This window comes from Oncorhynchus mykiss, chromosome 24, assembly GCF_057628025.1.
Source record: "Oncorhynchus mykiss isolate SJ-2025 chromosome 24, ASM5762802v1, whole genome shotgun sequence".
Taxonomy (NCBI): domain Eukaryota; kingdom Metazoa; phylum Chordata; class Actinopteri; order Salmoniformes; family Salmonidae; genus Oncorhynchus; species Oncorhynchus mykiss.
The window spans coordinates 1536299-1563883 of record NC_143045.1 but is presented as its reverse complement, the minus strand read 5'-3'; the positions used below and the strand labels follow the sequence as shown (position 1 = coordinate 1563883).

Here is a 27585-nt window from a genome sequence, read left to right as displayed (position 1 = left end):
GCTGGCCGGGTTACCCATCCACCATAGTTGCTGGAACCGCGCTTGAAATAACGACGTGAGAAGAAATATCCGAGCCCGCGTGGTAAGGTTTGGGTCGGGTCGGCCCTACGGTGTGAATGAGGTAACAGTGCAACAGTGGGAGAATTCTTAAGCCTCGCAACCAGCTTTTCTGACCTCAAATCCTCTATAGGACTTTAGCGGGTGGCTATTGCTTATGTCACTGTCAACAGTTTATGTACACCATTGAAAGAAAAGAGATGGGGATTATGGTGAATGAATGGCCCTTTGACTGAACTGCAGACTCACTTTGACATGTTTGGAACCATGTACGGTGTGGATGCGTCTCCCCCTGAATGCCTCATTGAGGAAAGAGAGTGAAAGAGAAATAAAGGCAAGGAGAGAAGAGGCAGCAGAGAGAACTGGAGCTGGTCAGAACTCAGAAGTGACAGTGTTTTCCTTTTTTTATTTTCATGGCTGAATTGCCCCAGTGTTTGAACTCTGTGTGATCTCACTGGGGGGGGGGGGGGGGGGGGGGTGCCATGCACAGTGATCTCAGCTGTGTATCTGTGTGTGTCTGCCCTGACCACATGAGTCTAGGTGTCTCTGTTAGTGTGTGTGTACCTCTCAATATCCCGTAGCTAGGCACTGTAATCCCCGCTCCGCGCTGTGTGTGTGTGTGTGTGTCAGCTTTAGGGGATTAACTCTCTGATGGCAGAGGACTAAACCCAATGGGTAGAGAGGGGATGGGGGGGAGAGTGGAGGGGTGAAATGTCCTTGGCCATGGCTGTTTTGACTGAGATGCAGAGAGAGAGGGAGAAGGAGGGGGAGGGGGGGTTTACAATGGTGTTTGTTCTTCACTGGTTGCCGTCTTGTGGCAACAGGTCACACATCTTGCTGCTGTGATGGCACACTGTGGTATTTCACCCAATAGATATGGGAGTTTATCAAAATTGGATTTGTTTTCGTCTGTGTAATCCGAGGGAAATATGTGTCTCTAATATGGTCATACATTTGGCAGGAGGTTAGGAAGTGCAGCTCAGTTTCCACCGCATTTTGTGGGCAGTGTGTATTTTTATTTTTATTTTATTCAACCTTTATTTAACAAGGTAAATCAGTTAAGAACAAATTCATAGCAAGGCTATGCTCACTGAGTCTGTACATAGTCAAAGCTTTCCTACATTTTGGGTCTCTCTCTCTCACGGACAGACACACACACACACAGCCCCTACACCGGTTTTACAAATACCCCTACTCCAAAAGTTACCACAATCTAAAGATGCTTTCTAGGGGATGGGGGGAATCCATATCAGACTTAGGACTGTTCTGATTTGTCTATGTAGGGAATATATTGCCATTTGGGATGCAGCCCGTTGATGAGTGAGTTCTCTCTTCAGAGTTCTTAGGGTTTCGGGAGGGACTCGCTGCATTCCTGAGTGCAGTAGGAGGCCGGAGTATGCTGCTGTTGCTGCTGCTGCCATTACTGTACGCCCCCTGCTCTATGCATACTGAATACACTAGCAGCTCAGCACCAGCACAGAGCACACACTCAGAGAGGGACACACACACACACACACACACACACATATATATGTATGTGTGTGTGTATGTGTATATATATATATATATATATGTGTGTATTTATGTGTATATATATATGTGTGTGTGTGTGTGCGTCCCTCTCTGAGTGTGTGCTCTGAGTGTGTGTGTGTCCCTCTCTGAGTGTGTGTGTGTCCCTCTCTGAGTATGTGCTCTGCTAAAGCAGACTTCTGATTGCATGATGTGAACAGACCTCGCTCACAGCCCCTGTAGCTAAGACACCCAGGCCAAGGTCCCAACCAGTGTGTGTGTGTGTGTGCCGGTCTCTCCATTGGCATCAATTTTGGTGATGCCAGCCTGTGCTGAACCACAGGTTGCTTGTGTGGCAGGGTGGTATAGTGATGGCAGTTTCGGGCAGTGCCAACAGCATTGGCACACTGGATGAACATGAGTTGGCATATCAGCACAGACATACTGCAGCCCAGCTGAGGTGTGTGTGTGTGTGCGTGTGTGTGTCTGTGTGTGTCTGTGTGTGTCTGTGTGTGGCTGTGTCTCCCAAAAGTGTTTTCTTATGTACATGTTGGGACAGCAGAACATGTCACAGAAGCTATAGAACTAACATTTAGTGAGTTAACGACCAAAACGAATGTATAGCAGATGGAGGAGAAGAGAAGGAGAGATAGTTCAACTGGGCTTTGGTCTGTGTGAAGCGATGTGCGCCCGTCAAAAACCAGCCCCCTCCGCCTGACCCGGTGCCAATGCCACTTCCAGCTGACAGACTCAGGGAGGTGCCACGCTGATAAACGTCCCCTCTGCCCAGGTAAAAATAAACAATAAGTAGAGAAAGGATCCGCTGATTTAAAAGGCAGAGGGAACAATAGAGAGGGGTGAATAATGCTGTCACACTTCTGTAAACTGATATTATGTTGAGAGTCAGAGGGTTTTGTGCCTTTTCTACTCTGTCTCTGTGGCTCCATGCTAGCGGTGTATGTGTGTATGTATATATATATATGTGTGTGTGGGTGTGTAACTCTGGCCCTTATGCGTGTGTAACTCTTGCCAAAAAGCTCAACGAGGATCTGTAAAAAGAATAAGAGAAGGGGGGGATAGAGGAGAAGGAAGAGCAAGAGAGAATAATATTTGTAAGAGACAAAAAGAGAAGAGCCATGAGGAAAAGTGTTCAGTGCTGCTGGGATCTCATCCAGGCTCGGGGCGTTGTGTAGGCGTTGTGTGGAGGTTGTGCAGTGGTTTGTATGGTGGTTATGTGGGCGTTTTTAGGACAGGAGTTTCGTACAGTGCGTGGGGCTCTCAAGGTGTGTGGAGGAGGACATGGTCTGTACTTTAGCCAGGATAGTGTGTGTGTGTGTTTGTGTGTGTGCAGTGGTGTAAAGTACTTAAGTAGAAGTACTATTTAAGTAGTTTTTTAGGTATCTGTACTTTACTTTACTATTTATGTTTGACAACTTTTACTTTCACTACATTCCTAAAGAAAATATTGTACTTTTTACTGCATACATTTTCCCTGACACCCAAAAGTACATTTGGAATACTTTGCAGGACAGGAAAAGTGTCCAATTCATACACTTATCAAGAGAACACATAGTCATCACTACTGCCTCTGATCTGGCGGACTCACTAAACACACATGCATCGTTTGTAAATGATGTCTTCGTGTTGAAGTGTGCCCCTGGCTATCTGTAAATGTTCAAAACAAGAAAATGCTGCCGTCTGCTTTGCGTATTATAAGGGATTTGAAATTATTTATACTTTTACTTTTGATAATGTATATTTTAGCAGTTCCATTTACTTTGGATACTGAAGTATATTTAGAAGCAAATGTATTTTATTTCACCTTTATTTAACTATGCAGGTTGGTTAAGAACAAATTCTTATTTACAGTGACGGCCAAACCCGGACGACACTGGGCCAATTGTGCGCCGCCTTATGGGATTCCGGCCAATCACGGCCGGTTGTGATACAGCCTGGATACAACACTTTAGACTTTTGCTGGGTGACTTTCACTTTTAATTGAGTAACTTTCTATTAAGGTATCTATATTCAAGTATGATAACTGGGTACTTTCTCCACTATTTGTGTGTGTGTGTGTGTGTGGCTCATTTCGTCTGTACTGAAAGCTGGTGGCACTTATCCTAACTGGCCTGGGGACCACAGCCAGCTGTTTAAATGGATTGAATGGGGAATATTGTAATACAGTATATAGGCCGACATGCATCAACGGCTATGCTAAGCAAATAAATGCTCATGCGTACGGCGGCGAAGAGATGCCCATATGCACACAATCCTGGTGGCATGTTCTACTTTGTCGTTGTATTCTGCCACCCAGGGTCCTGGTCAGAAGTAGTGCTCTGTAAAGGTAGTAGGGTGCCATTTGGGATGAAACCTATGACTTTTGGTATCAGCATAATGAAGCTAGAAGGATGCGGGGTGAGATTTGAGTGCATCCAAAGCGTTTCTTTCTCAGTCTTTCCCTCTCTCGTTCCTTGCCGTCTTCCCAGGTGAATTCCCATTCAATCAGTGCAGAGGATGGCGCTTTAGCCGTGCTACATAGTGCACTACTTTTGACCAGAACCCTATGGGGAAACCCTATGGGCCCTGGTCAAATTGTTGCACTATGAAGGGAACAGGGTGCCATTTGGGACGCATACAGAGCTTGGCTTTCCTCGCCGACCCCTAACAGTCTGGTTCTCATTACTTTTCTGTTCTCCTGGATGGAAAAAGACAAAGAGCACAACAGCGTTGTGCTCGCTAGTCGTTCCCTGCTACTTGTTGTACTTGTAAAAGCTCCTTCTGCTACTTCTTACCACTACAGTAGTTTACATTTCATTTTTACATTTTAGTCGTTTAGTAGACACTCTTACCCAGAGCGACAGACAGGCGCAACTAGGGTTAAAGTGCCTTGTTTAAGGGCACATAGACAGACTTTCGCCTTGACGCCTTGGGTATTCCAACCAGCAAACTTTTGTTTACTGGCCCAACGCTCTTAACCGCTAGGCTACCGGCCTGCTATTGTCGTGGCTGTTGATGTTGCTGCTGTAGGTATTACTATGGCACTGCAAACTGTACTATGCTGTAGTTAGTTGCTCTGCTGCAGTTGTTATACAGATAACGACACTGGTTGACGTTGTTGTTTTCAGCGTAGTGGCTGCGGTTCTATGACAAGTTGGAACTGCGGTTGTCGTGTGTTATACGTCTGATATAACAGTAGTTATTCCTGTAGCAGTGCGGTAGTTGTCACTGTGGTGTTTACAGTTGCAGTAGCGCTCGTCTCCATATCCCTAGCTGCACTGAGTAACAGGCAAGTCTGTCCCAGGTAGGGGTTAGGAGGTCTGCTCTGCACTGGGGAGCTGGGCTGTGTCCCAAATGGCGTCCTATTACCTATAAAGTAGGTCAAATGTTGTGCACAAAATAGGGGATAGGGTACATATGGGCCCTGTTCAAAACTAGTGCACTGTATAGGGAATAGGGTTCATATTTGGGTCTGGGCCCCACTGGTACTGTAAAGTAGGTCAGAGGAGCAGAGAGGAAAGAGGGGCTGAGTTTGGACCGAACCCCTGTTCCAACCCCCCCCCCCCCCCCATTCTCTATTTTGGACCTCCACGTCCCTTTCCATTCCGTACCTCGTGTGTCCCAGCATGCTCATCATTAACCCGCTTTGTCTTCCTGCTACCAGCTGATTAGCGGGAAACAGTAGAGAAAAGTAGAGAAGTAGAGAAAAGAGAGGGCGTTTGTACAAGGAAGTGAAGACAAGGCCTTGTAATCTGTCTGACCTATGTGTCGTGTGATTACAGCAGGGTCGGGTGAGGAGGAAGGGGGGGGGGGGTGAACTGCCACGTGGGTGGAGGAAGTAATGAGACCCTGCCTTATCTCTGACAGTAGGGTTGTGTGTCTCCGCTCCGCCGATAGCTGTGTGTGTGTGTATGTGTGTGCGTGCGTGCGCTTGCCATGAGTGCCTTGCCGTGCAAGTACTGTATGTCCTTATAACAGTGTTTAGTCTTGCTCGTCTCTTGTTCTCTCTGGCCTGCTGCTGTTGTAAACCCCAGTGGTACATCCCATATGGCACCCTATTCCCTATATAGTGCACTACTTTTGGGTTTTACGTAACCCCTAGCAAAGCTAATGTCTTCATGTTTACCATGGGGCAGAAAGGCATTCAGGCAGGCAGGCAGACAGGCATTCAGGCGGACAGGCAGGCAGACAGGCAGGCAGGCAGACAGACAGACATGGTTGTGATCCCTGCCTGTCTGCTTCCCAGCTCAACACCTTGTCACTGCACTACCACCACCTTCCAGGCTTGCGTGTATTGACCATGCTCCCCTCTCCTCTTTTCCTTCTGATGATTGTGATCTGTGGTTCTCTCCTTCTCCCCTGGTTGGGACGGCTGGGCTGGGGAGAGAGGGAGAGATTTTAACATCCTCTGTTCTCACCAACCCCTGTCCCCCCCCCCCCACCCAGGACCTTAATTCTCCACTCAACACTAATAGTTTCTTTCCGTAAACAAACGCTCAGCGAGTTCCCTGAAATACATCTCTAGGTTAGGGCTCCACCTGGAGGGCATTACAGAGAGGCTAGTTTATCTGACGTGCCCGTGCGCTCGCACACACACCAGGTTTATACATCTATCACACACGAATGCAAAGGATCCTTAGAGTGAACATAAATATAAACGTTAATTCACAATCAGTGCTATTATGACTCTCACCACACACACACACACACACACACACACACGTTACTCTCACAAAAAAATATGAATATAAAACGGGTGCATTAAAACACATACACAGGCCATCACCCCCACACACAGTCTTGATCTGTGTTTGTGCATGTTGTATTGTGGGCTCAGCACTAGATGGCAATGGCAGAGTACTGTACTGACTGTACTGTAGACCATATATCACTACAACCTTCCCCCTTCTGCCCTCTTTTAGCAGAGCGGCTATAGTTTGCTATACACCCTAGTCATATATATCACTGTTACAGGCTGGCCCCAAGTTAGCCAACGTTTCACTGTTGACATATATGAGGGAATAGAGTATGTTCCCAGAGAAAAATACAACTTTCTCTGTAGAGGAAAGAAAGGGTCGAGAAAGAAAATAGTGAGAGAGAGAGAGAGATGTCTGTCCACCTAGCAAGGCTATCTTCTTGTCTAATTCAAGGCTCCATTTCAGAGAGCACTGGTGAGGTGTGCTATATCCGGTAATGGTGGTTTTACAGAATACATGTTGTGATGGAAGGACGGCTGTGGGTTTGAAGAGCTTGCCGTCTAACATACCACTGATGACATCGAGGTGTGTGTGTGTGTGTCCGTGCGTGCGTGCATGTGCGTGCGTGTGCGTGCGTGTGTGTGTGACCTGTGTGTGCGCGTGTGACCTGTGTGTGCGTGCGTGTGACCTGTGTGTGTGTGTGTGTGTGTGTATGACCTGTGTGTGTGCCTGTGTGACGTGTGTGTGTGTCTCACTCACCACAACCTGTATACAGCTCACTGTGCACAACAGATATATAGTTCTATTTGTGGTGCAGAAAAAGCAGCCAGCAGCAGTGTTTCAGCAGGCTGAGAAGTTACACGTTTCAGCCTTCTTTGACTTTAGGTAAAACCTAACTTGAACTCGAAGTTAAACTGAAACTTAACCTCAAACTTAAACGCAAACTTGTGGAACGTAAGCTGTTATCTTCCACTCTGTTAAAGGTGTCACAAATAGCTTCTTTGTGGCACCATTCTTTACCGGCTGAGCTTGCAACGCGAAGGGTTGCAGGTTTGCTTCCCGCTGGGGCCACCCATCTGTAAAATGGATGAAAGCGCCTGCTACAAATATAACATAATAATAATACTACTGTTATAATAATACTATTACAGTATTCCACTATATCATGATTTTTAAGACATTAATTAGCTAAGCACGTACTTTACAAAGTAAACCTACTCAGGTCTCTCTCACGAGCATGTCACCCGTGTCTGCGGCCTGAGTGAAATGTTACTTCCTGATCCTGAGAGTGGTTAAAGCTGAGGGAGAGAAAGAAAGAAATAAAGGGAAAGAAAGAGAGAGAGAGTGGAGATGGAGAAAGAGCAGGAGAAAGGGAGCGAGCGTGACCTTTTGTGCCTCTGCAGTGCCCTGTCAGAGACCCAGAGGCCAAAGCAGAAGTTTGCCACTGAGAATTCCCAGCTCTGAGTGGCAGCATCCTGTTGAGGTCGTCATGGCAACAGCAAATGTTTTCCCCATGTAAACCCCAGCCCCCCCTTGCCACATCAACCCATCGTGCGATGACTCACACACACTGACGCTGCGTTCCGAATGGCACCATATTCACTACATAGTGCACTACTTCTGTCAAAAGCAGTGCACTATATAGGGAATAGGGTGCCATTGAGCCTTGAGTCTGCAGACTGCAGCCGGCAGTCCAGGCAGGGCCTCCCATTCACTGCAACCAGAGAGCATGAAGACTGGAGACTAGGGAGGGGAGAGAGCTTAATCACATCAGGGGGTTAACACAAACACACACCCTCTCTAACTCTCTCTCACACACACACACACACACACAAACCCTCACTCACTCACTTGCTCATACACACACAGTACTGCTAAAGTCTATTCGGTCTGTGCCACCATTTGGGCTACACAATCCAGTTAGGCTGGGAGTGCTTTGGTTATTGTGGTTGTGCTGTGGAGCCAGGGCCAAGCCGGGCAGCTGTAACACATTAAATCCACGTTGGAGACAAGCTTGTTTCTATTCAACGTGATGACTGTTGTAACCCTACTGGGAATCATACAAGTTGCACGCGCACACACGTACAAGCTTACACACACACACACACTAACTCAGCAGCAGTGGTTTATTTTCCTCATTGTTGATGATGTAAAGCAGAGAGAGTCCAAGGGTGGAGATGATGGGAGGGGTTAATGAGAGAGAGAGAGAGAGAGAGAATGTTAATGAGACAATGAGTACGAGAGAATGACGGCGAGGAAAAGCAAAAGAGAGAGAGAGGGAGTATAAATCATTTAGTCTCATTGTGCATTAGGGATAACCAGTGTGTGTACCGGTACTTCGTCAGAGGATCTGACATGATCCCTGTAATGTGTGTGTCAAGCTAAAACCCTCACATTACACCGTGTTCCTTATTGATGCTCCTTCTAACCCGCACTAACAGAAGGAGATAGAGAGGCAACCTGATTTATAGTGTGTGTGCGGGTGTGTTTACAGTACTGTGTTTATATTTACCTCTCAAGAAGGCATTGTAATTAGCCCGGTGCGATATGGCCAAAATATCATAGAACTGTATTTACATTTTGGTATTTGACAGCATTTTATGTTGTTGAATAATACAAATTCAAAATGTGCTTTATGAGTAGTATGTGATCCTACGGTGGCAACCCATACATTCTAAGTGATTTCAATGGTTCTTTCTCATTTTGGGTTGGTTTTGTACTGTTAAATTGAACTGCGTTTCCTGCACTCATTTGAGATCATTTCCACACTGCCGCGTAGGCCTGCACGATATTGGCAATAAAATATAGGCCTTATTTTGAACCAAATGTTGCAATTGCAATTTGACTTGCGATTTAGATCAAAACACTTGGGTGAACTGTTGGAATCATGGAAATGGAATGATGATGATAATAGTGAGCACTTTGAATGCAGTGTTGTTTGAGATGACAACAAATGAAAATGCCAGGGAGGAGTTATTGTGACATGGTAGGAATGAAAGTATTGGTCAGTGTTTCCTGGGGGACCCTATAATCTTCAGGTACGTTAAATGTTTTCTCTTAGCTACTTGTCATGGAATATTCTAATCAAGTGAGAAAGACTGTCATTTCTTCAAACAATCATCTTTGTTCAATATCGATTAACTATTGCAAAAATGAGACTGGTCAACCCAACAGTCTTGACTGTATGTTCTTAACCCCAACAACCTGGCTTAGTTTCCCAGATGCAATAATGATTTTGAGACAATGAGCGATTGTTCTACTCCTAAGCTACCTCTAGTGAAACACATTCTTGTCTATGTAATGCAGTCTTTAACTCATTTGTCAGCTCAAGCCATCTCCGGTGACCGTACGCCCAGATTAGCTGCAGGGAACTAGAGTGGAGACCATAAAAACAGACACTAGTAGGACAGAAATGTCTTACTATTAATTAATTATTAATCGCTAACTATTTATATCAAACAAATCAAGCAAATATATCATTTTTCTCTCACATTCCCCTCAAGAAACTCAGTTTCTTCTAGAAAAATTCAGGATTGTAAAATCTACATTTAAACTAACAAAATACATCCGTCTGATGCCTGACATTTCGTCCATGGTTAACAACCTTCCTCTGGGTTGCTGAGCTGTAGTGAGGTGCGTACTGGCGGCAGAGAAGGCAGGCGCAGGAGAGCGGAAACTGATTTACAACGGTGTCATTTAATATCCATAAACCACCGTCAACAGAACAATACAAATAAATGGGTCAAACAAAACCAGCATACCGTGCATAAGCACTACAAGAAACAATTACCGACAAGGACATAGGGGGGAACAGAGGGTTAAATACACAACATGTGATTGATGGAATTGGAACCAGGTGTGATGGAAGACAAAACAAAAACAATGCAAAATGAAAAGTGGATCAGCGATGGCTAGAAGGTCGGTGATTTCGACCGCCGAACGCCACCCGAACAAGGAGAGGGACCAACTTCGGCGGAAGTCGTGACATGAGCTTAATACCGTCTTTATCAAAACACAATCAACTTGGAACATAATCAAACCCATAAAATGAACATCACACACAAGCTTCATTACAACAGATAGGACAGTCATCACGCTGGCACCACGCACGCAAGGTAGGGGTCAGCATGATACAAATGTCCACCCCATTTAGAAACCTTCCTACACCAGTGACAGACACCCCTCTCTGGGCACCTTGTCCACACAGTGTAGAACATGAGCTCATCATCTGGGTCCTTATTAGATGATTTTAGATTTTTCTACGCCGATACCGATTTAAATAACGCAAAAACACAGTGTTGGAGAAGAAAGTAAAAGTGCAATATGTGCCATGTAAAAAAGCTAACGTTGAGGTTCCTTGCTCAGAACATGAGAACATATGAAAGCTGTTGGTTCCTTTTAACATAAGTCTTCAATATTCCCAGTTAAGAAGTTTTAGGTTATAGTTATTAAATGACTATTTCTCTCTATACCATTTGTGTTTCATATACCTTTGACTATTGGATGTTCTTATAGGCACTATAGTATTGCCATTCTAATCTCGGGAGTTGATAGGCTTGAAGTCATAAACAGCGCTGTGCTTCAAGCATTGCGAAGAGCTGCTGGCAAACGCAGGAAAGTGCTGTTTGAATGAATGCTTACGAGCCTGTTGCTGCCTACCACCGCTCAGTCAGACTGCTCTATCAAATCATAGAATTAATTATAATATAATAACACACAGAAATACGAGCCTTAGGTCATTAATATGGTCGAATCTGGAAACTATCATTTCGAAAAACAAAACGTTTATTCTTTCAGTGAAATACCGTTCCGTATTTTATCGAACAGGTGGCATCCATAAGTCTAAATATTGCTATTACATTGCGCAACCTTCAATGTTATGCCATAATTATGTAAAATTCTGGCAAATTAATTACGATCTTTGTTAGGAAGAAATGGTCTTCACACAGTTCGCAACAAGCCAGGCGGCCCAAACTGCTGTATATACCCTGACTCTGCTTGCACAGAACGCAAGAGAAGTGACACAATTTCCCTAATTAATTTTGCCTGCTAACATGAATTTCTTTTAACTAAATATGCAGGTTTAAAAAGTATATATACTCTGTGTATTGATATTAAGAAAGGCATGGATGTTTATGGTTAGGTACATTCGTGCAAAGATTGTGCTTTTATTAAAACATCCCCCGTTTGGCGAAGTAGGCTGTGATACAATGATAAATTAACATGCACCGCATTGATTTTATGCAACGCAGGACAAGCTAGTTAACCTAGTAAAATCATCAACCATGTGTAGTTAACTAGTGATTATGTGAAGATTGACAGTTTTTTATAAGATAAGTTTAATGCTAGCTAGCAACTTACCTTGGCTCCTTGCTGCACTCTCGCAGTCTACTCGTGGAGTGCAATGTAATCGGCCATAATCGGTGTCCAAAAATGCAGATTACCGATTTGGCCATGCCGATTAATTGGTCAACCTCTAGTCCTTATGCTCAGAATTGGGGTCCTCATCAGACATGTAGTCAGGAATAGGGAATAGTTCAGGGAAATCATTTAGTTTTCAAAAACCCTGTGAATTATCCAATCCAGAATGACATTGCTCAGTGATTCTCATGTTCTGTCACTAAAAAATCCCTCAATTTAACACACATCAATACTGGCAGAATGTACATTTATATCAACCTACAATAAAATTATCCTATAATTCCAGTATTTAACGTTCTCATCACGATTATAATTCCCGAGCAGTATCTTAATGCATTCTTAGCCTAAATTACTATACATTTAGCAGTGTGTAGACCTCCTCAATTAACCTGATACCCCAAATAAACAGTCTAAATCAATTATGGGCAGTTGACCAATCCCCCCCTCCCTTTCACGGCACACAATCGTCTGTAATTTTTTATTTTCTTCTCCAGATCTTCACAGTTCAAAGTGGATGGCCCATGATAATGTCCCAATTTCAATGTCTCACCTGAGCCCCACCACAACTCCTACTATGTCTTATCATTTGCCTTTGGAACAGATCTCGCTCCATGCTCACCCCACATGGACTTCTGTTGCACTCCTGAGAGAGAAATGCATGAGAGAATAGGCCGTTGATAGCTTGAACTGGATGCTGTACACCAGTTGCTGGCTCGGACTCAGGTCTCTCGATACAAGTGATGCAGGACAGGGCCGTATTGAACGGCATTTCTTCAGCCGGTCAGAGAAGGGGTTTTGGTCAAATTATCCCTTCCATGCATCCTAGGTACCATGTATCCATAATCTCGAGAAAGAACAGATCAACAGTTAATTTCTGATTCAAGAAATCCAGACAAGCATTGCCGGCAGGCTCGACGGGCTGCCTTGCCTCAGTGGGCTCGACGGGCTGCCTTGCCTCAGCGGGCTCGAAGGGCTGCCATGCCTCAGCGGGCTCGACGGGCTGCCATGCCTCAGCGGGCTCGACGGGCTGCCATGCCTCAGCGGACTCGACGGGCTGCCATGCCTCAGCTGGCTCGACAGGCTGCCATGCCTCAGCGGGCTCGGCGGGTTTCCCTGCCTCAGCAGGCTCAAACTCAGCTGGCTCGACAGGTTTCAGCGGGCTCGACAGGCTGCCAGGTTTCAGCAGGCTCGACAGGCTGCCGGGTTTCAGCTGGCTCGCTAGGCTGCCATGCCTCGACCGAGGCAACCGGGGAGGTCTCAGCCGGCTCTCACGCCTCTGCCGGTTTGTCAGGTTTCTTTTCCTTAGCGTAGGCGACCGATCCGCTCCTGACCGGGGATCGTCATCTTGGTCGGCGTTCTGTGGCTGGAGCCGCGCATCGGGGAGGGGGTCCTGTCACTTGTGCTCCCTCTCTGGCCTCTAGGTCACCAGGTTGCTCGTTATGGCGCACAACTGTCACCATCGTTACGTGCATCAACACATTGACACTCACCTGGACTCCATCACCTCATTGATTCCCTGCCCTATATATGTCACTCCCTTTGGTTCCTTCCCCATTGTTTCTGTTGCTGTTTCATGTCGGTGCGCTGTTCGTGTTTCTTGTTTTGTTAATTTATTAAATGTATTCACTCCCTGAACTTGCTTCCTAACTCTCAGCGTACATCGTTACACAGGGTCAGGATATTATCCCGATCATCCAGCAGACCCAATCTGGTGAGATTTGTATTGAAGAAAAAATAATAATAAACGCAACAATACACTCCTTCATATATCACTCGATACATTCCTACATATCACTCTAGCTCCAAAAACCTCAAAAGACTAGTAATTCACCATGTGAGTCATGTGTAAAAACAACACTGCAAATCAAATTCGAATTACTACCCTTAATAACTCCATAAAAACATATGTACCCATAACTTCATGGTAAAAACAGACTTTAGACAGCCTCCCCTTATTCAAGGGCAGGCCTCTCTTTACCCTGTGGACTGAATCACAAATAGGGCTATGAACTATAAACCTCTATATAATTATCAGTATTACAAATGTCCTTAAATTCATCATCCAATGTCTCTCGGCTTTCCAATGAGGGCGATCAAACCACACTAGAAAGTAAAGACAGAGGTCAGAGGTCATTCAAACCCTTCAAATAATTGTTTATTTCTCTAATTAGATGAACTATGTAAAAGCAGTCAAACGTTTCATACATTTCGTATCCCAGTTTCTTCAGTACATTTCTTATCAAAATAATTCACGTGTTCAATTCAAACTCAGAAAAGAAAAACTTCTGAAAGTTCCATGCTTGTGCCCCTTTAAAATACATCTCCTCTAACCCATGAAAAACTCAATAGAACCAAATGAAATAACATTTCGTTAGTGTCTAGTTTTCTAACTCTGAAGCAATCCAAACTATTCAAATTTGAAATTCTTACTTTCCAATTAACTTACTTTCCTTTGTTTGTCTTCAATAGTCTTCATCTCCATTTCCTTTAACTCAGCAAGCCCTTTATAATCTCCGCTATAGGCCACTTTTAATTACTATGTTATCTCTTGTTTCGCTGGTTGTACTTTCCCATATGATGCATTCTGAACCTGCTCTACCAAATACTTTACTAATTTGATAATGTTTGGCATACGAGTTTCTTTGCCTTTTTACACCCATAACAAATTCCCTACGTATTGTGTCAACACAGAGCCCTCAAATGTACACCTTTAGTGATTACATTTAAATGCGGCATGTTGCAAAGTTTGACTCGTTGTAAACATCATTCGTGCTCTCGCCCATAAATACTGCCAATTTGAATATGTCACCTAATATCCACTGTCCTTGATTCTCACAAAGATTATTCAACCCCAAAATCTGCTACGGAGCAGGGTTGATCCAAGCTCTCTAACCTCACAAAATATAATACTTTTCTTGCCTCACAAAAGCAGTCAAGCACCCAAGCTATCTGGCTAAAGTTGGCTAGCTTGCTAGCTAACTTTACTTCCAGACACAAACAAGAGAACACATCTTATACGTCATCATGCATGATGGACGTGTCTCCCTGTCAGGAATGCTATGCATTGTGTTGCCCTTAGTTTGAAGATGTAATCCGGAGACAGACGTTTTCTCCATCTCTTTTGCTATCATACTCTAATTCATCAATGAATCTGCTTGGGAGTTAGTGACAAGGAAATATTCAAATTTGTTTCAGGAAAACTTTGTTGTTTGAAACAATCTTTTACTTTTTGGAATTCGCTACCTATTTCTCTTATTGGAAGAATTAATATCATTAAAATGAATGTGTTGCCTAAATGTTTATATTTATTTCAATGTTTACCCATTTTTATTCCAAAATCTTTTTTAATTCACTGTATCAAACATTCATGTATTTTATTTGGGATAGCAGAGTACCACGGATTGGTAGAAAACATTTACAGAAGCCTAAGGCATTGGGTGGTTTAGCTCTACAACATTTTCAGACATACTATTGGGCTACAAATTTCAGAGCCCTTTTGTACTGGCTGCAGACTGATCCTACTGGCCCTAGACCAGTCTGGGTCCAGATGGAGTCTGAATCATGTAAACCTGCTGCACTTTCTTCTGTGTTGTGCTTGTCTCTCCCAGTGTCCCTAGGCAAAAGGTGTGTCAACCCAATTGTAAAGCAGTCTCTTAAAATTTGGAATCAGTTCCGTTTAGCCTTTAGCCTCCGAGGCTTTTCTCTATCAGGCCCAATCAATCAGAACATTTGATTTCCTCCATCTTTGAATGATGGGGCTTTTGCCATCTGGCACTCACTAGGCCTGTCACTGTTGCTTATACAACTCTTTTAGCTAGACGGCTAATACTACAGAACTGGAAGATGGTAGCTCCCCCATCTTATAAATGTTGGGTGAGAGATGTCTTGTGTTCTCTGAAACAAGATTTTTTAAAATTCAATATACGTGGCAACCCCAAATAAGACCGGAATGGCTTGGTCTCCATTCCGGTCTTATTTTAAACAGTCCATCCACTAATTGTATTCACATTTTTAAAAAATATGTCTGTATTTGACTCCCCTGTGACTTAAGGGTTGGATGAGCATTTCTTTGTGGGTTTTTTTGCGGGGGGGGGGGGGGGGGGGGGGGGGGGGGGGGGGCATTAAGATTGATGGTGTGCTTATTGATTGTGACCTGCGGATGCCTTGTTCATCTTGCCCGGTCACAGACTAAAATGTGAGCTTTTGCACTGTTTTTTTTAAATATATTTTTGTAACATTTTGTTCACGCTTACATAAAATGATTATTATATATATTTTTCTTTTAAAGCATTGTAACCTTTATTTTTGGTCCAGTGGATGGTCGGTCTGTGGCCATGACTGTCTGTGAGTGGTTGCATTTCTCCACCCCTATCCCTTGACTGTTTACAGGAACAATGGTGAGGTGTTTGCTCTGTCCCTGTACCCTTTAACCTTTGTAGCCTTCTGCCCGGTGTGTTTAACTTGTCTAAAGTACGGTATCTTTAAAGATAATATTTTTTTGTATTTTTTCTAGTTGAGTGTATTATTTATATTGTTTTGTGTTGTGTGTAAAACAAAGTTTTCAAAACATATGTTTCCCATGCCAATAAAGCCCTTAAATTGAACTTGAATTGGGAGAGCGGAGAGAGGTGACTCAAGTAGAGGAGTCCATGCATCAATACCTGTGTGTGTGTGTGTGTGTGTGTGTGTGTGGTAAAATGTGACGCTTGGCATTCAGGGCAAAGAGTTCAACCTTGGTTTCATCAGACCAGATAATCTTTTTTGTCATAGTCTGAGAGTCCTTTAGGTGCCTTTTGGCAAACTCCAAGCGGGCTGTCATGTGCCTTTTACTGTGGAGTGACTTCCGTCTGGCCACTCTACCATAAATGCCTGATTGGTGGAGTGCTGCAGAGATGGTTGTCCGTCTGAGAGGTTCTCCCATCTCCACAAAATAATTCTGGAGCTCTGTCAGAGTGACCATCTGGTTCTTGGTCACCTCCCTGACCAAGGACCTTCTCCCCCGATTACTCAGCTTGGCCGGGCGGCCAGCTCTAGGAAGAGTCTTGGTGGTTACAAACTTCTTGCATTTATGAAAGATGGGGGCCACTGTGTTTTTGGGGACCTTCAATGCTGGAGCAATTTGTTGGTACCCTTCCCCAGATCTGTGCCTTGACATAATTCTGTCTCGGCGCTCTACCCACAATTGTGGGACCTTATACAGACAAGTATGCCTTTCCAAATCATGTCCAATCAATTGAATTTACCACAGGTGGACATGATTCAAGTTGTAGAAACATCTCTAGGATGGTCAATGGAAGCAGGACGTACCTGAGCTCAAAAGGTCTGAATACTTATTTAAATACGGTATATGTTTTTTACTTTTCATAAATGTGCAAAAGTTTCTAAAAACCAGTTTTCGCTTTGTCATTATGGGATATTTTGTGTAGATTGATGAGGAAATGGTTTTATTTAATTGGGAATTAAAACTCTTAATGTGAGTATGGGCTTTTTGAATGAATCATCACCTTAGAAAGCACTGTCATTTCATTGTGTTAGGCTTTGGAACAACATCCACAACTGCCATGTTTTCCACTTAGTTTCAACCTGTTGTTGAACAGGTGTTCCGCTAACAGAACACCTGGCCAACAGCCAGTGAAATTGCAGAGCGCCCAATTCAAAAACAGAAATACTCATAAAAAAAATTCCGAAAACATACAGGTGTTATACATTGGCTGAAAGATAAACTTCTTGTTAATCCAACCGCTGTGTCAGATTTCAAAAAGGCTTTATGGCAAAAGCAAACCATGTGATTATCTAAGAACAGTGCCAGCAGACAAATCATTACAAACAGTAACCAGCCAAGTAGAGGAGTAACAAAAGTCAGAAATAGCGATAAAATTAATCACTTACCTTTGATGATCTTCATATGGTTGCACTCACAAGACTCCATGTTACACAATAAATGTTATTTTTGTTCGATAAAGTCCCTCTTTATGTCCAAAAACCTTAGTTTTGTTGGTGCGTTTTGTTCAGTAATCCATTAACACGAAGTGCGGTCACAGCAGGCAGACGACAAATCAAAAAAGTACCATAAAAGTTTGTAGAAACATGTCAAACAATGTTTATAGTCAATCCTCGGGTTGTTTTTGTCATAAATAATCAATCATATTTCAACCGGACAATATCTCTGTCAGTAGAAAAGGAAAAACAAGAAAGGCGCGCTCCCGGTCAAGCACCGAACATATGTCTGGAAATTTCTACTGTCCTCTTATTGAAAGTGGTGTTTCTCCCTAATTTTTTTGAGTAAAAGCCTGAAATAATGCCTAAAGACTGGCCACATGTAGTGGAGGCCATAGTGATCGTGAACTGGGTCATAAGTCTTTGTAGGGTGGATAGGCTTTCAATGGAAAAACAGCCATTTCAAAATAATAATAATAAAATAAGCACTTCCTGGATGGATTTTCCTCAGGTTTTCAAATCAAATCAAATTTTATTTGTCACATACACATGGTTAGCAGATGTTAATGCGAGTGTAGCGAAATGCTTGTCCTTCTAGTTCGGACAATGCAGTAATAACCAACAAGTAATCTAGCTAACAATTCCAACTACTACCTTATACACACAAGTGTAAGGGGATAAAGAATATGTACATAAAGATACATGAGTGAGTGATGGTACAGAGCGGCATAGGCAAGATACAGTAGATGGTATTGAGTGCAGTATATACATATGAGATGAGTATGTACAGTGCCTTGCGAAAGTATTCGGCCCCCTTGAACTTTGCGACCTTTTGCCACATTTCAGGCTTCAAACATAAAGATATAAAACTGTATTTTTTTGTGAAGAATCAACAACAAGTGGGACACAATCATGAAGTGGAACGACATTTATTGGATATTTCAAACTTTTTTAACAAATCAAAAACTGAAAAATTGGGCGTGCAAAATTATTCAGCCCCCTTAAGTTAATACTTTGTAGCGCCACCTTTTGCTGCGATTACAGCTGTAAGTCGCTTGGGGTATGTCTCTATCAGTTTTGCACATCGAGAGACTGAAATTTTTTCCCATTCCTCCTTGCAAAACAGCTCGAGCTCAGTGAGGTTGGATGGAGAGCATTTGTGAACAGCAGTTTTCAGTTCTTTCCACAGATTCTCGATTGGATTCAGGTCTGGACTTTGCCTTGGCCATTCTAACACCTGGATATGTTTATTTTTGAACCATTCCATTGTAGATTTTGCTTTATGTTTTGGATCATTGTCTTGTTGGAAGACAAATCTCCGTCCCAGTCTCAGGTCTTTTGCAGACTCCATCAGGTTTTCTTCCAGAATGGTCCTGTATTTGGCTCCATCCATCTTCCCATCAATTTTAACCATCTTCCCTGTCCCTGCTGAAGAAAAGCAGGCCCAAACCATGATGCTGCCACCACCATGTTTGACAGTGGGGATGGTGTGTTCAGCTGTGTTGCTTTTACGCCAAACATAACATTTTGCATTTTTGCCAAAAAGTTCAATTTTGGTTTCATCTGACCAGAGCACCTTCTTCCACATGTTTGGTGTGTCTCCCAGGTGGCTTGTGGCAAACTTTAAACAACACTTTTTATGGATATCTTTAAGAAATGTCTTTCTTCTTGCCACTCTTCCATAAAGGCCAGATTTGTGCAATATACGACTGATTGTTGTCCTATGGACAGAGTCTCCCACCTCAGCTGTAGATCTCTGCAGTTCATCCAGAGTGATCATGGGCCTCTTGGCTGCATCTCTGATCAGTCTTCTCCTTGTATGAGCTGAAAGTTTAGAGGGACGGCCAGGTCTTGGTAGATTTGCAGTGGTCTGATACTCCTTCCATTTCAATATTATTGCTTGCACAGTGCTCCTTGGGATGTTTAAAGCTTGGGAAATCTTTTTGTATCCAAATCCGGCTTTAAACTTCTTCACAGCAGTATCTCGGACCTGTCTGGTGTGTTCCTTGTTCTTCATGATGCTCTCTGCGCTTTTGACGGACCTCTGAGACTATCACAGTGCAGGTGCATTTATACGGAGACTTGATTACACACAGGTGGATTGTATTTATCATCATTAGTAATTTAGGTCAACATTGGATCATTCAGAGATCCTCACTGAACTTCTGGAGAGAGTTTGCTGCACTGAAAGTAAAGGGGCTGAATAATTTTGCACGCCCAATTTTTCAGTTTTTGATTTGTTAAAAAAGTTTGAAATATCCAATAAATGTCGTTCCACTTCATGATTGTGTCCCACTTGTTGTTGATTCTTCACAAAAAAATACAGTTTTATATCTTTATGTTTGAAGCCTGAAATGTGGCAAAAGGTCGCAAAGTTCAAGGGGGGCGAATACTTTCGCAAGGCACTGTAAACAAAGTGGCATAGTTAAAGTGGCTAGTGATACATGTATTACATAAAGATGCAGTAGATGATATAGAGTACAGTATATACATATACATATGAGATGAATAATGTAGGGTATGTAAACATTATATTAGGTAGCATTGTTTAAAGTGGCTAGTGATATATTTTACATAATTTCCCATCAATTCCCATTATTAAAGTGGCTGGAGTTGAGTCAGTGTGTTGGCAGCAGCCACTCAATGTTAGTGGTGGTTGTTTAACAGTCTGATGGCCTTGAGATGGAAGCTGTTTTTCAGTCTCTCGGTCCCAGCTTTGATGCACCTGTACTGACCTCGCCTTCTGGATGATAGCGGGGTGAACAGGCAGTGGCTCGGGTGGTTGTTGTCCTTGATGTGGTTGTTGTCCTTTTCGCCACAGTGAGGTAATTTTTTATGGAATTTGCATTAATGTCAGACTGGTTAGAGGGACAATATAGCCCAATATAGAGTACCAGGCCATTAGGACTTGATGGTTGTCAGTGAGTCAGTTTTCTTTCTCTGTGCTATTTAGCTTTTCGGTGCAGACTGCAGCACTAGGTACCGCTAAGTGAGTGTACAGTATGAGCTAGATTTCAAATTCTTAAGTGGGAGAGAGGAAGTACGGAGCGAGACATAGTGTGGAGTAGGTGGCTGGTTTGAATAGTTGAATGACACTGTTACGGCTGGTGTAACACAGCTGGTGATTTGGACACGCATGCACAGAAACACACACACACACACACACACACACACACACACACACACACACACACACACACACACACACACACACACACACACACACACTCCTTTGCCTAGTGCAATTCCCAGAGCTCACTCCAGCTTGGATTGACTTCCTGTCTTTTTACCATGTCCCTCTAAATCACGTCGGAATATTTGTGTGAACAGTATGTGTGGACGAGAGAGAGAGAGCGCGCACGAGAACTCGAGGGAGCGGGCGAGACTGGGTGCTAGAGTGCGTGCCTGTGTGTGTTTTTGGCTGTCAGTTCTGGTCAGCTGACGACCGTGTCTTGCTTCGATTGGAGGAGCCAGCTGTGTTCAGCTACAGTGTAGGCAGATCAGATCAGTGCGGAGAGTGGAGCGACAAGGCAGCCTCTGTCTGCTGCAGCTGGAGGGTCCCAGCGCTCAGCACTTAGCAGTACTGAGCCAGAGTAGAGCAGTGGGACTGCGGTACGAAGTAGGCAGGCAGTGCTGGAGCACCGGAGCTTTAGGGACTAACCTGGGCTAACCTGACTAGGCTGTAGCTGGGGTTTCCTGAACTTAGCATCACTCAGCACTATTAGGCTGGTCCAAGGTCCAGGGGGCCAGGGCTGGGTGGTGAATCCAGGGCAGAGGGCTCTGTCTGGGGGTGACGTGGTTGGGTACCTGGGTATGGGCTGCTCGGCCAGCTTGGTGCTCCTCCAGGCCCTACGTTCCGTGGGCCGGGCCAACTGTGTCCACATGTGCTCCCGCCAGGACCAGCTATCCTCGGACGCCCTGCCTCCCGGCGAGGGCCACACCACCACCGGGGGAGGTAGAGCCCTCACCATCATTGTTATGGTAACTAACATCAGACTGCGGAGCTGTTGGCTGCAGCCTCCCTTCTTCCTTTGTTGGGGGCGGGGGGGCGGGCGGAGTGTAAGAGGGCTAGAGGGAATCTGTTTGGGCTCCTTCTGTTTTTGTATACGAGTGTTAGCCATGTGGTATTAACATACAGCGAGGGGAGAATGTGTCCTCTCTCTGTGTTTGTGTAAGTGTGTGCGTGTGACTGGGTGTGTGTGCGTGTGTGTGTGTGTGTTTGTGTGGAGGGTAATGTATTATCCAGGAGCGAGCCATGATGTGAACAGAGCTGTGTGTTACTCCCTCTCAGCTGAGAGGGATAGGGGCGGAAACAGAGGCAGGGGGCTGCCGGGGATGTACAGGGAGAGAAGGGTGGTGGGGGGTGGCTGCGGGTCAGTCCAGGGCAATATAGTTTCTGTGGGAAAAATGTGTCTCTTTGCTCATGTTTCATCTAATAGGCTGCTGATAAGATGATGTGAGTGTTTGTCGAAGTCAACGGGTGAATGAATGAGCAAATGAACAAATGTAGGATATTGGACTGGCCAATATTCTTTTGTTTCTGTCTGTGAGTGACCGCAATACCATTTGGATCCATTATTAGGAGCAGTAGGGTGGAGTTTTCCCTGTATGCTGTTCTTGGGTCAGTTTAGCATTTTCCCTACTAATGGTTAAGGTTAGGATTGGGGAGGGGAAGCTGATCCAAGATCTGTACAGAGGAAAAGCTTCACCCCAAAATGTATTAAGGCAGTAATGAGTTGTGACCGCTTGGTTCGTGATTGTGAACTAAATCAGTGGTGAGTCTGAGATTGACGGGTGAGGTTATACTCAGGGTGGCAAGGTGATGTTGAGGAATAGGGGTGTACAGATATTTAATAGTTACAGCCAAAATTGTTGTCACCATTCAACATGGGTATCTGTATTTCAATGTCCCTGTCCTTCCGTCTGTCCGACCATCTCTCTGCCTGGTCATTGTAGGGCTAATCCCCATCTCTGGGACAGGCTTCCATATTCCCAGAAATCCTTTGTTTCCCGATTGCTGAATGCATGGTGACATTGAAGAAATTGAAAAATGTCAGGCTTATTTTGGCAGGGGTGTGAGCCATAAAGTTTGCCTGACGACTCAAATTGAGGGGTGTTGTAGAAAACAAAGTCATCAGCGATTGGACCTAAGTATCAAAATTAATGACAAATTTTCTAAATGTCGCTGTACCCATGTGTGTTTTGGCTCTTGCTCAACCTGATTGTTTTCTGGGCAGAATCAGATGGTGTAGAACGTATTTTCATTCTAGACATCGTAGGGGAGATGTCGTCCGTGGGTGTGATGTAGCATTTGGCCGGAGCAAGGAGTTTGGGTAACCAGGCAACCATAAAGTCCCCTCTCTCTTTTCTCTCCGCTTTCTTCTCTCTCTCTCTGCCTCTCTCTCTCTGCCTCTCTCTCTCTCTGCCTCTCTCTGCCTTGGGAGTGTTTTGTGTTTTGTAGTTGAGAGGCCATGTAAAGGGCTCTGTCCTTACTTTCTTTCAATTTTTATTTTCTATGGTGGAGAGTTAACACACTGTGAGTTTTTAATTAGTTTTTTTTTCAAAGTTAGGGAGGAAGAAGACAGAGTTTTAGTTTCCTGGGGTTTGAACGGTGTGGTGTGCAATGATGGCTTCGCAGCCTTGGGCAAAGTAGATGCTGTCATTACGGCATGGATTCAGGTGTGTTCCTGAGAATGGAGTTAAGGTGGAGGAGGTTCTGCTCATGGTCGGCGAACAGCTAGGAGATGAATTTATGGATTCCGCTTCCAGAATTAACAAAGCTGTGATTGTCTTCATGAAAAGAGTGAATTTGGTGGGTAGGTTGATTGCTAGTGGAATATTTGTAAGGGATGTGTTGGTGGCGTAGCTGAGTCTGGGTCTAGACATGCTATGGATGGTGGTGTAGCTGAGACTGGATCTAGTCATGTCATGGATGGTGGTGTAGATGAGGCAGGGCCTAGTCAGGTTATGCTAGTGGATGAGGAGAGTATAGTGGGGAAGGGCAAGCGGCTAGGGGCGGTGGAGGAGGGTGTCAAGTGGAAGAGGGGAGAAGAAAGGAGGTGGGAGGCTGGTGTGGTCAAAGGTACTAAGGAACCTTTGCCTGTTGTTAGGGGGAGGCCCTGACTAGAGAGAAAGGGCAGGTGGTCCATGGGAGATGGAGATGAGGAGGAGGAAGGTGAATCTGAGGAAGAGGACAATGTTTCGGCTTTTTTTTCCAAGGCTCCTCATCAATGGGTCCAGAGCTGACAGCCAGTCAGGCAGAGGGGTCAAAGTACATGAGACTAAAGGGTAAAAGGTTCATCTTGAAGCTTTATTTTGCGTACCAGGAAAGTTTTGTAAGATCAGTATAACACGCTTTGAAAAAACGAGGGGCATGGTGTCCTCTCACCAAGGAAACATTTTGGGTTGAGAAAGTGGGTCACAACTGTGCATAATGGTCTACCTTCAGATGCTATTTAGATTAATATTTTTTTTTTCTGGCACTGGTGCTTTTTGAATTTTGCTATTGGTCTATTTCTTTGCTGACTTTTCTACCACTTCTTATGGAGACTCTTCGGGTAGGCTCTCTTAAGATACAGTACCAGTCAAAAGTTTGGACACAGCTATTCATTCAAAGGTCTTTCTTTATTTTTTCTATTTTCTACATTTTAGAATAATAGGGAAGACGTCAACACTATGAAATAAAACATATGGAATCATGTAGTAACCAAAAAAGTATATTTGAGAATCTTCAAAGTAGCCACCCTTTGCCTTGATGACATCTTTGCAAACTCTTGGCATTCTGCTTTGCTGGTGACACTGTCTGTGATTTATTTAGAATTCAAGACACACTTAACCAGCATGGCTACCACAGAATTCTGCAGCGATACTCCATTCCTTCTGGCTTGCACTTAGTGGGACTATCATTTGTTTTTCTACTTTGAAGAATATACAATATATTTAGATGTTTAACACTTTGTTTTCGTTACTACATGATTCCATGTGTGTTGGAATCATGTACAATGTAGAAAATAGTTTAAAAAAATAAGAAAAACCCTTGAATGAGTAGGTGTGACCAAACTTTTGACTGGTACTGTATATATTTACAAAGAAATATACATGGGGGATTGAAAATTATGCAGACAATCTATCTGCAATATTAAAGCTGATCTACCCCCAGAGGTCCAGACATTAATTAGGCTGTTCTCTGACTCTCCATGTACCCTGGTCTGTCTGTCACTGACCCTTGTGTCAAGAGAAAATATGCAGCTACAGTTGAAGTCAGACGTTTACACATTTAAAATCAGTTTTTCACAATTCCTGACATTAATTATATTAAAGATTCACTGTTTTAGGTCAGTTAGGATCACCACTTTATTTTAAGAATGTGAAATGTCAGAATAATAGTAGAGAGAATTATTTATTTCAGCTTTTATTTCTTTCATCACATTCCCAGTGGGTCAGAAGTTTACAAACAGTCAATTAGTATTTGGTAGCATTGCCTTTAAATTGTTTAACTTGGGTCAAACGTTTCATGTAGCCTTCCACAAGCTTCCCACAATATGTTGGGTGAATTATGGCCCATTCCTCCTGACAGAGCTGGTGTAACTGAGTCAGGTTTTAAGGCATCCTTGCTCGCACACACTTTTTCAGTTCAGCCCACAAATGCTCTATAGGATTTAGGTCAGTGCTTTGTGATGGCCACTCCAATACCTTGACTTTGTTGTCCTTAAGCTAACTTGCCACAACTTTGGAAGTAGGCTTGGGGTCATTGTCCATTTGGAAGACCCATTTGAGACCAAGCTTTAACTTCCTGACTGATGTCTTGAGATGCTGCTTCAATATATCCACAGAATTTTCCGCCCTCATGATGCCATCTAATTTGTGAAGTGCACCAGTCCCTCCTGCAGCAAAGCACCCCCACAACATGATGCTGCCACAGTTGGGATAGTGTTCTTCGGCTTGCAAGCATCCCCCCTTTTTCCTCCAAACATAACAATGGTGGGCCAAAGACTTCTATTTTTGTTTCATCAGACCAGAGGACATTTCTCCAAAAAGTACGATCTTTGTCCCCGTGTGCAGTTGCAAACCGTAGTCTGGCTTTTTTATGGCGGTTTTGGAGCAGTGGCTTCGTCCTTGCTGAGCGGCCTTTCAGGTTATGTTGATATGGGACTCGATTTGCTGTGGATATAGATACTTTTGTACTTGTTTCCTCAAGCATCTTCACAAGGTCTCCTTTACTGTTGTTCTGGGATTGAGTTGCACTTTTCGCACCAAAGAACGCGTCTCCTTCCTGAGCGGTATGATGGCTACGTTTTTCCATGGTGTTTATAATTGCATACTACTGTTTGTACAGATGAACGTGGTACCTTCAGGCGTTTGGAAATTGTTCCCAAGGATGAACCAGACGTGGAGGCTAACCATTTTTTTGCTGAGGTCTTGGCTGATTTCTCTTGATTTTCCGATGATGTTAAGCAAAGAGGCACTGAGTTTGAAGGTAGGCCTTGAAATACATCCACAGGTGCACCTTAGGTTGGAGTCATTAAAACTCATATTTCAACCACTTTAATAAAGTAGATGTCCTAAATGTCCTAAACGACTTGCCAAAATGATAGTTTGTTAACAAGAAATTTGTGGAGTGGTTGAAATATGAGTTTTAATGACTCCAACCTAAGTGTATTGTGCCGTTATACAGCTTGGAAAATTCCAGAAAATGTCATGGCTTTAGAAGCTTCTGATAGTCTAATTGACATCATTTGAGTAAATTGGAGGTGCACCTGTGGATGTATTTCAAGGCCTACCTTCAAACTCAGTGCCTCTTTGCTTGTATGTAAACTTCTGACACACTGGAATTGTGATACAGTGAATTATAAGTGAAATAGTCTGTCTGTAAACAGTTGTTGGAAAAATGACTTGTGTTATGCACAAAGTAGATGTCCTAAACGACTTGCCAAAACTATAGTTTGTTAACGAGAAATTTGTGGAGTGGTTGAAATATGAGTTTTAATGACTCCAACCTAAGTGTATGTGACCTTCCGACTTCAAACTTTATATTGAACAAAAATAGAAAAGCAACATGTAAAGTGTGTTTCATGAGCTGAAATATAAAGATCCCAGACATTTTCCATGCGCAGAAAAAGCTTATTTCTCTCAAATGTTGTGCAGAAATTTGTTTACATCCCTGTTAGTGAGCATTTATCCTTTGCCAAGATAATCCATCCACCTGACTGGTGTGGCATATCAAGAAGCTGATTAAACAGCATGATAATTACATAGCACCTTGTGCTAGGGACAATAAAAGGCCACTATAAAATATGCATTTTTACCACACAACCCAATGCCACAGATGTCTCATGTTTTGAGGGAGCGTGCAATTGACATGCTGACTGCAGGAATGTCCACCAAAGCTGTTGCCAAATAATTTAATGTTAATTTCTCTACCATAAGTCACTTCCAACGTAATTTGTCAGTAAGTCCAACCGGCCTCACATCCGCAGACCATGTGTAACTATGCCTGCCCAGGACCTCCAAATCCGGATATTTCACCTGCGGGATCGTCTGAGACCAGCCACCCAGACAGCTAATAAAACTGAGGAGTATTTCTGTCTGTAATAAAGCCCTTGTGTGGGGAAAAACGAATTCTGATTGGCTGGGCCTGGCTCCCCAGTAGGGGGCTTCTCTATCTCCTCCCTCTCTCGGCAGGTAACCTAGCGGTTAGAGTGTCGGGCCAGTAACCAAAAGGTTGCTGGTTTGAACACCCAAGCCGACAAGGTAAAGAATCTGTTGATGTACCCTTAAGCAAAGCACTTAACCCTAACTTTCTCCAGGGAAACCTTACTACTATGGCTGAACCTGTAAAACAACACATTTCACAGCACCTATCTGGCTTAGGTGACAATAATATATATATTTTTTATCTGCCTCCTTCCCCAGTTCATATGATATTCTCACTTTCTGTACTCTTTAGCCCTCTCTTTCTCTTCCACAT

General features: G+C 43.7%; 1 protein-coding gene across 9 annotated transcripts in view; it reads left to right on the top strand.

Annotated features, from left to right (window-relative positions):
- dock10 (dedicator of cytokinesis 10) overlaps positions 1-27585 on the top strand; it is a 179709-nt gene that overhangs the window by 27028 nt on the left and 125096 nt on the right. For 3 of the 9 annotated variants that reach the window (XM_036961949.2, XM_090218091.1, XM_036961947.2), the window contains exon 1: positions 20923-21599. The exons of 4 other annotated variants lie outside the window; for them this stretch is intronic. In XM_036961949.2, the coding sequence (XP_036817844.2) occupies positions 21432-21599 (168 nt within the window). In that variant the 5' untranslated portion in view covers positions 20923-21431. Of the gene's footprint in view, positions 1-20919; positions 21600-27585 lie in introns of those variants that run through there. 2 more of the 9 variants (XM_090218082.1, XM_090218081.1) reach the window with 1 other exon arrangement.